The sequence below is a fragment of the Falco punctatus genome, assembly GCF_963210335.1.
Source record: "Falco punctatus genome assembly, chromosome: Z".
Classification (NCBI taxonomy): Eukaryota; Metazoa; Chordata; class Aves; order Falconiformes; family Falconidae; genus Falco; species Falco punctatus.
The window spans coordinates 53,134,207-53,149,347 of NC_137586.1; the positions used below are offsets into that span (position 1 = coordinate 53,134,207).

At 45.4% G+C, this 15,141-nt stretch overlaps 1 protein-coding gene across 3 annotated transcripts in view; it reads left to right on the forward strand.

The window, feature by feature from the left end:
• PSD3 (pleckstrin and Sec7 domain containing 3) overlaps window positions 1–15,141 on the forward strand; it is a 126,379-nt gene that overhangs the window by 98,673 nt on the left and 12,565 nt on the right. For 2 of the 3 annotated variants that reach the window (XM_080372376.1, XM_080372377.1), the window contains one exon: window positions 3,002–12,733. In XM_080372376.1, the coding sequence (XP_080228502.1) occupies window positions 3,002–3,214 (213 nt within the window). In that variant the 3' untranslated portion in view covers window positions 3,215–12,733. Of the gene's footprint in view, window positions 1–3,001; window positions 12,734–15,141 lie in introns of those variants that run through there. The other variant, XM_080372375.1, reaches the window with a different exon arrangement.

The window sequence follows — 15,141 nt, forward strand, 5'->3', positions numbered from 1 at the left end:
GGGAGAGCAAAGAATTTCTTGGCTTTGTGTCCTTGACATGAAGTTTATTTTCTATCACTTCTAGAAGCATGATGAGTTAGGATGAAGTGTAGGCTGGGATGTTAGATGATTTTAGAAAAATTGATGGAGAAGGAGATTGTTGTGGTTTTTTTTCTGTTTTCTATCAATTTTATCATGGTGGTCTTTAGAGAAATATTTCTCAGGTACCTCAGTACAAACCAAAACAGTACAGCCCAGGAAACAAAAGATGTCTTCTTCCCTAGTGAGAGCCTTGAACAATAATTGAACTGTGCAGTTCAGATATGTGATCAGCACTGCAGGAGTGCCTGCCTAGGCAGGTAAGGGGTGGCACCAACTTCAGCTGGCACAGATTTTGCAGGTCATGTTGAACTATTAATAGGCAGTTTAAAAAAAGAAATTAGAAAAGGAAAGGTGAGCTAAATGAAAATCCTGAATGGAAACTTCCCCCCAGATTTGGGGTTTCCTCACCTTCCCTTCAAAAGAAAGACATGGTAGAGTCAGGTAGGAGCTGGTGACAGACCTTGCTGCATGGGGTCAAATCAAAAGGGCAAGAGGCAGGTGAGACAGCATGTTGTACTTGGCTCTTTCAGGCTGAGACTGCAGACCAGACCTTGCATCTGTCTACAAAGAGCCATGCTGATACATCTCCAGAAGCACACCAGAAGGGCCTCTGAGTCCCAAAGGAAGTAGCATAGTCCCATTAGGAAGGAAGAAGCCAGGTGCCTTTTCTGTAGGCCTTTGTAATTCCTGTTTTCACCCACTGGCGAGACAGTGTTTCCTTCTGAAGGGGGGTGAACGAGGAGGTGCCTGGTCCTTGTTCAAGGGTGCAGCCAGGAGCATTTCTTCTTGCTGGTGTCTTTGCTTGTAGACACCAAGGAAGGAACATTGCCTTTTGCTTGCTGTCTGAAGAAGTACTGCTCCAGGTGATGGCTGATAAATTGCAGTGAATTTGTGGTTTGAGGGAGATCTTCAGAGTGCTGTCACGAGAGAGATGAAGCTAGAAATTTGATGGGTGGCTACCTCATCTCCTCTTTATTATGTGCATTCAGTCTTCAGAGATAATGTTGTAGAAACTTCTGAATGGTTTAAGTTTTGTTTTCTTACTTTCTTGACAGAATCTTCCAGATAATCTCTTTTAATGGAAAATTTCCATCAGCTTTAATGCCTAGCTTCAAATGTCACATCACTAATAGAGCAAGTTGGTTGCAGTTGCAAATGCATGGTTTAATTGTGATAGAAATTATGAGTCCACAAAGTCCAGGGCAAAATGGCCATTGCCAGACATACAGGGCAGAAGATGATCCTGGATTTCCATTCTGATTGCTGGGTCTTGTGACCCTAGTGATGTTTACTGGACCAAAAAAGAACAGAAGTCCATACGGAAGTCCCTCTCTCCCTTGATGAATATTACATCAATCCCAGGCTTAGAGCACTGGCTTGCCTTCTGTTTTGCAGAGGTGTCCCGTTTGTTGTGTGATGAATCATTCATCACCCCAATGCATCATCATCATGGTTCTGCTTGCTGTTTCTCCATTTCCTTTTTTATTGAATGACACATCTTACCTGCTTCATCTGTTTGTCTCTCGCATTGTGGAGCTGGAGCTCCAGATACGGAATTGATAAAAATGCTTTTTATTTAATTTTTAGGTGGATCCTTTAATGATCCTCCTCTATGAGGTGTTGCTTATTCAGAGACTCATTGGAAACCCAGTCATGTTCTCTCCTTCCCGCCCCCCCCGCCCCTTATATATTCCACACTTCAAAGCAGTTACCAAGCTTTTTGACTTCTACCCTTGAATAATTGTTTTTGAGAAAACTTCATTATTTTATTGTAATTTGGAAGAATTTTTCTTAAACACCTTTTCCTCTGTCAGGAACATAATAGTTTGGCAGATGTTTTGCCACTCTGAAGTATAAATTAACAATCAGTGCAATGTTTACATCCTCCTTCCCTGGTCCCAGCCCACTGAGATCACCTTAATTACAATGCCTGCACCACCTCTTTAGTGGATATGTCAGGGGCAGGTTATTACACAAATCCCAGGAGCTGGGTTGCTCAGTTCTCAGGACCTCATGCCCCAGCTTCTGGTTTTGAGGCCCTGCAGGAATCTTCTGTTAATGTACCCTTATTTCTTGGTTGCTGTGGTATCCTGTGCAGAAAGATGCTATTGAGGAACACAGAGCAAAATCTTTAGTTGGAGTGGGAGCGCTCCATTCCAGACAAGGAACAGAATAGTGGACATGGGGCACAGTAAAGTGAACTTTTTCCAGTTGAAAAATACAAGCGTCTAGAAAGAGAGCAACCTTCATCATTCACAATGAGTGGCCCTGTCAGGGGAACATGCTGTGCTGCTGTCATAGCCCTCTCATCTGCTCCTTTTTAAGGTCTGGACTTGCAGAGTATCCTCTCACAGGCTCAGTGGTGGCCTTAGCAGGACCATGCTTTGGTTTTTCCCCTGTGGACTGAAGCAAGGAAAGCAGGACCTGCTGGTGGGAGTGGAGGGTTGCAGGGGAGAGCTGCAGCCAACCAGAGCAGGATTTTTGTTGTCCCTTAGTTTGCTGCACTTTATTTCCGTGCCTGTGTGGGGCACATAACATCTTAATATGTGTGAGCACAGAATATGACCCAGCGTGACTATGGTCAGCAAGCTTTCGCTTGATGGTGTTACTTGGAAATCACCACGTGCTCCAACTAGCTGAGAGCCACTGTTCCAGCAGAGCACCAGGATTTATGTGCTGCAGAACTGAATGCCTCTAAATGCACACCACCCCTGGGCTCAGCCTGCCTGAAATCCTTTTTGTACAATGTAATTTACATTAACCACCATTGTTCGTGTCCACAGCAGGTACCATTGTTCACATCCATATTAGGCTCCTGGCTCTCAAGGCCAGCAGAAACCATTAAGTTACCCAGACATTCTCCCAAGTGCTTCTGCAGACTTTCTTCAGACTGATTGGGGCCTTTCTTTTCATTTCCCAGAAAAATCGCTATGAGATTTACGTTGGCCTTCTGAAAGAAGGGGTGAAGGAGCTGCTGAGCGGAGGAGAGAACGATGCACCAGGACTGAAGAAATCCCACTCGAGCCCTTCATTGAATCAGGAGTCTCCAGTCAGTGCCAAGGTGAAACGCAATGTCTCGGAGAGGAAGGACTACAAGCCAGAAACACCCAGCATTAAGCAGAAGGTCACTTAGGATGGAAATGACAACTAGGGGAACAGCCATGCAGCAAAGTACCGGTGGTCAAAATTTTTTCATTTAATAACCTGTCATTCACAAAAAATAAGTGCATCTGCCTGAATGGGGTGTTAGTGACATTTTCTATTGTATATTTTGCTGTTTCTGTGCAGATTGTGGGAGATGTCTTTGCTCCTGCTTTGCTTTGCTTTGTTAATTTATCATTTAGCAGCTGAAGCATCGGGACTTTTTTGTGTTGTTCTGTTTCTAAAGGAGCTGGGGGAGGGGTAGAGCGCTGTGACGTATATTCTGTCTCTTCCCCGTTTATCTCCTCCCATCGGCATGTGGCTTTCATATCTCAAGTCACTTGTCACTTTATTTATGTGGTGGGTGGGAAAAGTAACTGGACAAATGCTGCAGTGCTGTATATGCAGGCTGTAGCTGTGAGAAAATCTGTGGGAATGGGCAGCTGCAGAAGGCTGGGAAGAGCCTGGGATGCTGGGAACGCTGGTTTCCTGACAATACAGAGCATGTTAGTACTGGTACTTAGCAGCAGGTGCTACAGTAGTCACTGTTGCTTGTCGTTATTGCATTGACCCTGGACCCACGAGTGTAAACGAATGAAACTTGGGAACCTCTGGCAATGCTGGGATGACAGCATTGCAATAATTTGTTTCCTTCCAAGGAGAGTCTTCTCCTGAGTTAGCAGGCTGGGAGGTATCCAAAACTGTGCTGTCTTTGCAATCAGAGAGATTAGGGATCACCCAGTCAGAATGAATACCTGGGCTTTAAATTTGTCTGTGCAGGAGGCTGCTGTAGATGTCAGCCATCAGCATTGTATTTTAAAGATAAAGGGCCTCTGTGTAGTTTTTAACTATACGCTCTCACTTAGCTGCTATATAGAGCCTTATGATCTATTGTGCCCTGATACTCCCCTGTCCAGGAGTTTCCTTGTTGATGTGCACAGATAGGTGTTTGCAATTCCTGTGCTAGTGACAAAGCATTTTGCCTTTTCCCTTCAGGAAGGGATTCTCCTCAGCTCTCCATTTTCCTGCTTTGGCTCCCATAGGCGGAAGAGGCTGGTGCAAACTGGAGAAGGGGACAGATGTGTCCTCACTGCAGGCCAGTGTGATGTTGTCCTGGCTACTCTGTGCCTGGAGTAGCCTCACATCAGCCTCAGCTTTGGCAGATCCTACGCTGCACCTGCAGGGAAGCAGCCCGCCTTCCAGCTCACGTGTACTCTGTACCAGGCTTTCAGAGAGAAGCACAGGACAGGGAAAGACCACTGTGAGTAGAGCTTTCCATACCTGAAAGCCCTGTTTGTGCCACAGACCCTTGGGGTGGCCAGCAGTCTTTAGGCACAGGGAGTAGAAAGAAAAGAAGAAATAATTTTCCTACTTCCCAGCCCTTCTTGCCTGGGCAGCATCATGGCTCTGCAGAGAGCGCTGGCTCACCTGTTACTTAACACACTGGGTTTTAATCTCAGGTTTGATACTGGTCCACTGGGTGAGCTCGGACAGGTCTCTCCCATTTTGCCGCACCCTTCCCCTGTATGGAGTAGTACAACCGAACTGGCCTTTCCCACAGAGCACCTTGGGAGGTAATGTTGAGGGGCAGCTGAAATTTGTTTGTTGCTGTTATTTTTGTTGTGCCTGGCACAGGACAGATTTCCTGATGGATGCAATTCTTAACGCATATATAAACATCAAGATCAACGCAAGGGCTGTTTAGAAACGTGCTGGTGTTTCCAGCCGAAGTAGTCAAAGGGCCACACATCAAAAAAATTACTGCCTGAGTGGGTTTGTGCTTTGCCAGACTTCCCGAAGTCAGTTAATCTACCTTATTGAATTGCCAGTCTTGTGGGCAGGACAGGGAGTGATGAAAGAGAGAAGGACCTTAACAGCCCTGTGTGACTTGCCTCCCCTGCTGAGGACCGCTGTGCAACAGCTTTCCTGGTGTTGTGCTCGACTATGGCTGTAATGGAGATGCTGCGGTCTCAGATGGTGGGAGGTATTGAAGCAAATCAATCCTTGCAGTTGCAGTCCAGCAGCAAAACCACATGGGACTGTTTCCACATGTGATGCTGGGACGCGCGTGCTCACATCTGGCATCTGCCGCTGAAAGTGGCCACTCTGCGCTAGAAGTCAGGAGGTTGGCCCTAACCCAGGCAACACTGCTAAAACTGCAGAGTCCCCGGTAGAAACAGCCACTGCTTCCCAAGCGCTGGGGCTTCGGAAGTTGTGCATGCTTACTACAATAGAGCAAAATGTTCAGTCCTCTTCCTGAAGAAGAGAGATGCTTTCTGCTGCTGGAGCCAAAGTGGTGTGGTACAGCATGCTAAGTTAGGAGACTCAGTGCAGACAGGTGCATGATAGTGCTCATTGGGAGGGGTTCTTTGAATTAATCAAGTGTGGTAGATCAACAGCTCACAGAGGGGAAACAAAGCCAGATCGCTGCAGCTGTTCATCATGCTCTGGTGGTTTAAAACAAACAAGCATAAGAGAGAGAAGAAATTCATTTGGGGAATGCCAAATGCACATTTGAGAAGAAAACTTGTTCTGTCTTAAATAACAGGGTTAGGAAGCATGCGGCAGAAACAAAAAAAATTTGTGCAGATTTGTAAATGGGCCCTGCTTGGCTGTCAGGGTGGGGTTGTCTGGATGAGCTTTTTCAAGGCAGGCTGGAACATGCCCAGCAAACCTCTTGTGATTATGGAGTGCAGTGCTTTAAAAGGCAAAGAGGTGACATTTAACATTTTTCCCCCAGCTTTTAAAAATATTCTGCATGCTGTAGACTGCAGTTAAATTGCCGAGCTCAAAAAGAAATTATTTCTCTAAAATGTGTTTCCCAGCTTTGACACAGAAACTGGATAATTCCTCTTCAAAGTCATTGCAGAGGAGATGATTCGAAGCAATGGAAGTCAAAAAGTAAACTACAAAAATGATGATTTTTTTTTCATTTTTCATTATTTATTCTCTATTTCCATGTATACTTGTAAACAGGGTATATTTTTTTAAGTCTCATCTGGGCTTAGAAAATGCAGTTTTTCACTGCGTTTTTTAGTCATTGAACATTTGTTGAGCTTGGAGTACTCTTGGTGAGACTGCTGAGGTGTGCAGATTAGTTTACTGAGAATTTGTCAGGTTCTGCTCAAGTTTTAATTAACGCTGTTTTGCCCCATTGCTTTACAAATTCTAGGCATCCTAGGCACCCATATGAAAAGGCACATTTCAGAGGCAGAGAAAAAGGTGATCCTGTTGTGAATGCCTAGGGCTGTTCCTAGACTCCCTTAGGAATGGGATCATTTACTCAGCAGCACCATAATTTGCTTGCCCCCCAACCTTGACACCCCCCACCCCACCCTTGTAAAGGGTGGGGGCAGGTTCTCAGGAGGTCAGTGGTGCATCTTCTTGAGTGCTTGAGTGGTACCACTGAGAGTCTGGCCAAGTAGCTTTGCATGAGACCCAGTACCTTGCCTTTCTTTGCTGAAATGTTTGCCTTTAGCAGAGACCAGTGCTTGACCTCAGTGATTCAGCAGCTGCTGTTGCATGCAGTATGCAAGGATACTCTGCTGATTTCCAGCCCTCCTCTGGGACACACCATGCACCAGAACTTGGTATCAGCAGAGCAGCCTGCCGCTTTCCAGGGGGGCTCAGTGTGAGCAGGACTTACTGGCAGATCACTACAAGCATGTGTGTGTAACCCAGCCTTTGTGTCAGTGATGCAGGGAGGCGTCATCCTTCCTTGTCATCCTCCCTCCTGCAGTGTGCAACCATTGCTCAGGCAAAGCCTTGCCTGCATGTCAAGAGGGGGGATGCCCCGCATCCCCCCCTCTCAACATGCAGGCAGAGGTCATGGATGGATCCATCCTACTCTGAAGCATTGCTGGTTGCTAACCCTCCAGAGGCTGGACCATCTCCTCTCCTTGACTGAGGGAAGAGAGGCAGGAAAAGGTCTCACTGGGTTTGTTGCACCTCACAGAAGAGGGGTTAAGGAGAAGGGCAAAACTGCCTTCCCCCTCTCCCCACTCAGTGACCAAAGCAGGTATGATACTCTCCCAAAGCCAAAACCACACTCTTCTCCAGGAGTCACCAGGATGCAGGGATCTGGTTGAGATGGTTTTCATTCAGCAGCAGCTGCTAAAAGAGTCTCTTTGGGGCGGCTGTGTGTTTGTGTGCGTCCTGCAGATAAATCACGCATGGACCAGTGAACATGACTACAGCTTTTAAATCCAGTATTTATGTTGTGTCTTTAATTGATGTAGAGAGATAAGTCACCCAGCAGAGTGATTAATGCAGCGGAGCTGTGGGGGAACGCTGTTCAGCTGCGACGCTGACTCAGACAGTTTTTTCATCTGTAGCCAGCCACTTGTAAATGGTTACCAGAAGCTTTTTAAGAGCTTGTAACAGCTCATCACTTAAGTGTTTTCCCTCTGATCCCACCTGCTCCCAGGGTGCAGTCTGTCCACTTTTGGGGGCTCTCCTGGAGAGCAGTGCTGAGCACAGCCCTGCTTTGAGCAGGGGTTTGGACTAGCAGACCTCCAGAGACCAGAATTGTTCAGTGATTTTTCACAGCTACAGTGCCTTCTGTAGTTCTTCTGGCTTGAAACAGCCGGTATTTTTGTCTTTCTCCAGTGCAGGAGTGAGGTTCTTGCTTCATTAGAGCAGCCCCTTCCATGAGGAGGTGGTTGTGGCAGTGGAGAAAGCCAAAGGCAGGGTTATCACTGGGCTTCTGGAGGCATTATATGGCAATGTTCTTGAAAGCGGGGAAGGCTTTTCTCTGCAGACAGCATACCGCTTACCATCTCTGCATTCTCCATCCCTAAATCAATTTTGGCCTTATCACAGTTAGTCTGACAGCTCCTCCTCCTTTTCTGTCAAGCTGCTCCTGTCTGTCATCTTAGCACCTCAGCTGCTTCTGTATAACAGGTCTCTTTCCTTCCATGCTTACAGCAATCTAGAAAATTTGACTGTCCCATCTTGCCTTGAGAAAATCTGCCCTGAAGCAGTACTGCATTGAATGGATAACCCTGTGAACAGCTTTTTCATTCTGCTCGTTGGTAGCCTGTGTTTCCAACCACAGTTATAGCTGGGAGGTGCGAGACGGAGTTTCAGACTGCCGTGATCCTCTAGCATTATGCTGCAGGGACACAAGGTCCCCCCCTTCCCACACTCAAGACCAGACAATTGAGGCATTCCTAGTCTTGTTTCCAAAAGTCTCAGAGGCAGAGGCTATAGGCACAGGCAACCCATGCTGTGGTGAAACTTTGAAATGCTGTTTTGCAAGGAGCTGGGTACTTTCCAAATCAAATGGCCATACATTTTGCAGCCTTTTGGGGAGCTGTAAAAAATGTTTAAAAAGGAAGAAAAGAAAAAAAAAAAAAAGAGAAGCCATTTTCAACCAGTGTCCCTCAAGCACAGAGAAATTGTATCCAGGTTGTTAGAAACGCCAGCTGCTTTTGCAGAGACAAAGGCAGTATACACACTTTATCTCAAGCAATGTTCCAGCTTGTTCCTTCTTTAAAATTTTTCCCACTGTTGCCCTCTCCAAGGCTCTGGGATGTCACATCAGCTCTGAGAGGGCAGTTATGAAGTCTACATTTCTCCCCAGAGCATGACCACAGCTCCCCAGCTTGTGTTCCCAGCATCCGATACCTAGGCTGCCTAGAGGGGTAAACCAACGAAGCTGTCTCAGAAATTGCTTTGAAAGAGCTGGTCTCCAGCTTGTGCTTTTTAGAGGATATTTTTAGTGCATATAGGAAGCAGTATGCCTGGCCTCTCCTCTCCTCTCTCCCAGAGCTCTCCCAGCAGCATAGGTGTAGTATAGTGTAGTATAGTGAGCTGCTTCACCTGGAGCTTCACTCTGTGGGGCCTGAACATTTGCTCCACCAACAAGAGGCTTTGTCAGCATCCAGAAAATGCTATCGAGAGAAGTGATACCACCTAAGCTGAGCACCAGTGCGCAGGACAATACTTCCTTTACAGTCAGAAAACTAGTGCCACCCTCTGTGCTTGGTCACCTGCTGGGCACTGTGTGCTTGAGCATTACCCTCAGCGCTGGGGGTAATTGGAAATGCTGGCTTCCTTTTTCACCTGCATTGTGCTTGTTGAGAGACTGTCCCTACCACCTGCTGCTTTTCTTCCTTGTGACAGCAGCACCCTCATCCAGGGATGCCACGTTCCTGTTGTAAGGTGGCTGGTTTAAATAAGAGCAAGGAGGACAGGTCCTGGGGAAATGTGTATCTGCTCTCCTGTTGGCAACATCCAGTTGAACAGTTCAGCACTCTCCAAGGTACCTTGGAGAGGATACCTTGCTTGTCTATTTTGTTAGCTGCATTGAGGCTGTATTTTAATTACTAGAGCAGTTCCCTCAGCAAATGCAAGCAACAGCTTTCCATGACTTTGCTGCATGGTCAGAAGGAGCAAATTTAGGCCAGCCCAAAGCGTTCCCTGTGCTACGCTTTGAGCAGTGAACTACTATGTAAAAATTATAAATGTTTAAACAATGAGGGACCTCCCATGGCATCTGCTGTTAAATCTGTGCCAGGAATCAGCTGGGGTATAGGCCAGAGGTTTATTTGGACTGAGGAAAAGTACATCACTTAGCAATGCAAGGATTGAAAGTGCTACAGACTACAAGGGCAGGATTTTTCACTGACATAAACCACTGTAATTGGTAGCCACTCTGAAGCGGTGGTCCTGTATGTAAGTCACTTAAATGAAACCAGCACGAAAAGTTACTTTTTGTCTAAGCAGGCAAGATTTCAGCTTCTCCATGGGTAAGTGAATATCCTGGTGTAACCACAGAGCAGCTAGCTAAGCTGCTGTGGAGACTTGTTTTACACAAAAAAACTCCCCTGAGCCTCTTGCTGGGAGAAGGGAGATGGATGATACCCAGTCTATGTCACTGTACAGGGCAAACTGTCAGTGATATAAGTCTTAAATCACTTAGATGCTTATGAAAACCTCATGTTAATGCTGTCAAATTCTGAAAGGCTGTAGGATGAGAACAGGGGTGGGTTGTGTGCTGGTTTTTTTAATCTGTACATATTCATGACAAATATGTCCTCTTACTCAAGGTTGGGATTATAACTTGGCTAAAACAAGAGAGTTTTTTGGCAGTTTGGTAACTTTAAAACCACTACTCTTTGTATGAGGTACAATCTGAGACTTACATTACTTGGTGAACATGTTTAAGTGATGCCTATAGATGTGTGTACATATTTCATAGGTATAGTACGGCTTCTGTGGCTCAGCACTCCAAAGCCTGCTGTTCTTTTCTGAGGCGTATTTTGGTCAAAGCACTTCAGCAGCTGCAGGCTTTGTTAGGATGCTTGTTGTTCTAGTTCTCTCAAATTAGGTTAAACTGTCATCAGAACTTTTGCAGATTTAGGGTATCCCTTGAGCTGCCTTGATCTCCATGTGTTGTCCGCCAGGACCTGCCTGTTATTCTGCACGTCAAAAGCAAAGGCATATATTTGAGAGTCTAAGTAAGGATTACTGGGTGGGATTTTCTGCTAGCTTAACACTGGGTTGACTCTCTCCCTATTGATGTCACCCAGTGCCTGCACCGGGAGCATCTGTGCTCACTTCTGAAAATCACACTCCGGGGATCTAATACACAGCTTTACTTCTGAAAATGTTGACCTCGCTCTGTGAAAATTCAGCAAGGGGACATCATGTTCAAAAGTGTCCAAGGAGGACAGGTGCCTGTGATGTCTCCTGTAGATACGGCCGTACAGCAGTAGTGAGGGTTTCTTTCTGCAACTGTACAGATTTTTGAAAGAATGTCTGGCTCATCAGCCGGGAGAAGAAGAGCAGCAGGGCTGAAATATCTCTGGCATCTCATATGCCTCCCAGAGTTTTCCCTTGGGAGATTAAAAAAACTTTTTAACAAGTTGCTGGTCTAAGTAAAAAGACGTATGGAAACCCAGTGGGTTTTCCTATTGTGCTCTAGTCAGGGCAACACTAGCATTATCTGCATTATCCCTGGAAAGGGAAAGCAAAGCCTGAGGGTAGGTTTCTTACCTGGAGTCATAAAACTTGTCATTCAGTTAACCTTGAAGCACTTGAGCAACCTCAGTGAAGCCATGCCTTTGTACTTCACTGGACCATGGCCACAGTGATTGTGTTTTGCAGAACTGAGACATGAGTGGACTGTAGCTTAGGATAAAATGCAGAGGGACAACCCCATCACCTTGCTTTGGGCAAGCTGTAATCCTGCAATCCCTTTTCAGGCACAGAGCTTCTCCCTTGGGTTACCTGCCTCCCATGGTGATATAGTGGGAAGATGATGGTGAGCACTGTCACACTCAGAGGCACAGCTAGAAAGTGTCAGTTGCCCTCCACCTGAGCTGCTGCAGAGTTGTTTTTCATTATGCCAAGAAAGGGGACTGAATTTTCAGTTATCGTTGCATGATACTCAGCAGGGAAGAGTAACTCTTGGTAGTGGTAGTGCACAAGAACATTTTGCACATGTGTGTACACACACCCTGTGCGTCTCTTATGTGCAGACCTAATCTTACAGGGCCTGAGAGCAGTCCTTGCAAGACCTTTCCTGTCGGTGGTCTCTCATCCCTTTTGCCAAGTGTAGGAACCTTCTTTCTGATAACCTCAGATGTGGTTTACTTTCATCACTGAATCGCTGGTGTATTTTTCATGCAACACACTAGAGACGCAGTCCCGGTCTCACTGCTTGTGGTAACTTCTTGGTCTGCTGTGAAGCAGCATTGAGGTAGTCACTAAATCTTTTCCAGCGGCGTGAAACTTGCTGCTCTGACTCTTGGCATGGTCATTGTCTTGGGTTTGAGGCTGTCCCACCACCAGGGCACCCTATTTTGTCCCTGGGAACATGCATGGGCAGAAAAGCATACTCCTCAGTGATCAGAGTCAGAGCTGTGCAGACTTAAGTCAAGCTCTTGTTCATGGGAGATGTGTTCACGTGCTGCTGATGTCCATGAGGACTCAAACATATACTTGCTTACAGAGATGCTTTCCTGAAGCAGAGTTGTCACTCTTTTCTACAGATACTACAGGATGCCCTCCCTTATTCTGCTTCATGTAACTGGTACTAGAACGATCATTTCTTGATAAATGAAGGCACTTAATCAGTCCTCTTCCCCTTGGAAGAAGGATTTTTGGGGATATTGTTATATCATTTAAAATAATATTTTGGATTTTAAGTTTACATTGCTTTATTTTTCACTTGAGGTGACTGTATATAAATATTTTCCTCTATTTTATCATTGCTGATAAAGTAAGCCTACGGTATACAGATAAATAATTTGCCTTTGATGTATTGAAACTGTGAGATATAAAGTAGACTTCTCTCTTGTGTCCATGTTCCTGACGATAACTCTGTTCCTCTGTGTTTTTATAAGTTGGAATAAATGTTGCTTACGGGCAACAGAGAGCCTGCAAGCTTCCCAAGAATTTTTATGTAATTGAAATCAAGCAACCCTAGTGAAGGATCTCACATACGTATAACAATATATGTATATGTACAAACTTTAGAAAGAAATAAACCAAATGTATTTCATCTTCTGCAGTTGAATGTTCTTTATTGGAGCCTTTATTATTGCTTCCTATGAGTAACAGCATGAAGGTGGCTTTCCCGGCTCATACAGCAGCTTCTGGCTGTCCTGCTCGAGAAGGATACAGACCAATGAGCTGGTGCAGCTGTTTCCCCAGTGCACGCTTCTGACTTCTGTCAGTCAGCAGTTTCAAGGTTTCTTGAGCTGGAGGATGCACGTACAGTCTGCCTTACAGAAACATGGTCAAGACCTGCATACCTCTGCCAGGACAAAGGCCGGTGCAACCCCACATAAATACATAGCCGACAGTCCTTACCGAAGGAAGCATGAGGAGGCACGTGGTTGGGGTAACCAATGCAGCCAGCGTACTGCGTGCAGGCTAGTCCTGCAAGAGGGCAGATCTTAACTTTCACACCTCTGCAAGAGGTTACTTCCCCTCCAGGCTGTTGCAGGGTATGTAGCCTGCAGAATTATTACTACTTAGCTGTGAAGAGACACCAAGAAGAGAATTAACTGATCAAAAATGGGTTTACCAGCACATGGATGGAACAGGGAGACTGCAGCAAACAGCTGTTCAGAGATTATTGGGAGGTGACCTCAAGATTTTTTATGAGGCAGTTTGAGGGTGCCATCAAGTTTGGGAATTGCCATTGGATTGGCCTGGTGGATGGGAAGCAGGGTTCCATGAGAGATAGAAAAGCTGTACACTAAAGAAAAAGTGGGAGTGCAGAAGGACAGAGGTGGGAGTGGGTAAGAAACAATGGCTGTCCAAAGTGAGAGGAAGCAGGCTGTAGAACACACAGAAAGCAACAGCCTTGTGCTTGCTGTTCTTGGGTTGGACATGGGAAGATAGGATACTGTGTGGAGAGTGAGTAACATGGCAAATGAAGAGAACATGTCCAATACCAGGTGGGATGTGGAGAAGCTTTATAGTAGAACTGGAGACAATAGTAGGGAAGACATGTTTTTTCTTACCAAAATCTCTGTGAATGTTTGACCATCTTGAGATGATTGTTTCTTTGTATGTTTTCCTCCTAGAGACTCTGCGTGTTGCCTTTAGATGAATAGCAAGACCTCCAGCACTTCAGATAGTTACGTGCTTTTTTTTTTTTTTTCCACACCATGCCATGGGGTGTCAGATTTTTTCATTGCTCTTCCATCCTGGTTACTTCAAAGCACTCAGGGTTTTTGGTTCCAATGCATGATCCTGGATTAGTATGTCTTTTATGAAAAGACTAAACAAAGTGGTGGTGAGGATGGGTGGGAGTGGGTGGCCCAAATGAATATTTTTACTGTGTCTGAATGTTAATGTCAGTGCTACTCACCGCATCTTTTCCTATTTTGTCTTCCTAGCTGACAAAGTCAACGATGAGCATTTTCTGGTGATTTTCTGCCTGGAATCATTAGTCACGTCACATTGCTCACAATGCATTAAACTAGAACAAAATGACAGAACAGGTGCAAAGTGAAAGACAGATGCATTGTTATTCATTTCATTGTCCATTTTCAGTTCAGGTTTCCAAGTACGGAATACAATTGTGAAGGGAGCCTGAAAAGGCTAGCTTGTATATGCAGGTGAAACCTCCACAGTCCACAGAAGCTACACATCTCTTCGGCTATTTATAAATAATGTAGCATGAGAGAGTGACTTAGCTCAAAAGTAAAGCACAGCTTGGTCTGCAAATGTCATGAGTATCTCTAGATTAGAAATGTGAAGCAAGTTCTTACCCAGCAGAGCACTAATGTATTGCAGTGGCCTCCTAAACGGCAAGGAAAGGGCAAAAATACACAGTAGCTTTTAAGGTAGAGTTTGAAGTGGAATTATATGATAACCCAGGTTTTTGTTTGTCAGGACATTGCATATTCCAGCTCTTTCTTTCCATGTTTTCTGCTAAATTGACGTTTCTCAATGATAATTTTAGGGCATCTCTTCTAGTCCCGTTCCAAAGCTATTTTTGGAGTAGATCAGGTATGTAGGTGATGTGGGTCTTTGTTTTGTTGGTCTGCTCTTGACGATAAGACACAAAGACAAGGAGCTTAACTAGAATGAGATAGAGGAATCAAGGCTAAGTAGACTGATTTACCTAGGAAAATGTGTAAGGTCATGTGTTGTTAACATGAACGGGCAATTTGTGGGGAGGTTTTGGCCCCCTGTACCCAGGCAGGGGTATCAAGAATACTGCATAAGGCTGAGATTGCCCCAGTAACAACTTCAGAAACACCAGACTTTGGTACAGATTGCTGAATTGGGCCAGCGAGGAAGAAGTAACAAGGGATGTGCTGTGTCTTAGGGAGGAACTTGAGCAGAGAAAGAGGGGGATAAGTGTGGCAGAAAAAATCAGGTAAAGAACAAAGGACGAGGCAGTCTTCTGAAAGGAAGAATGCAGGTGTGTACAGATGACAGTGATGCTGA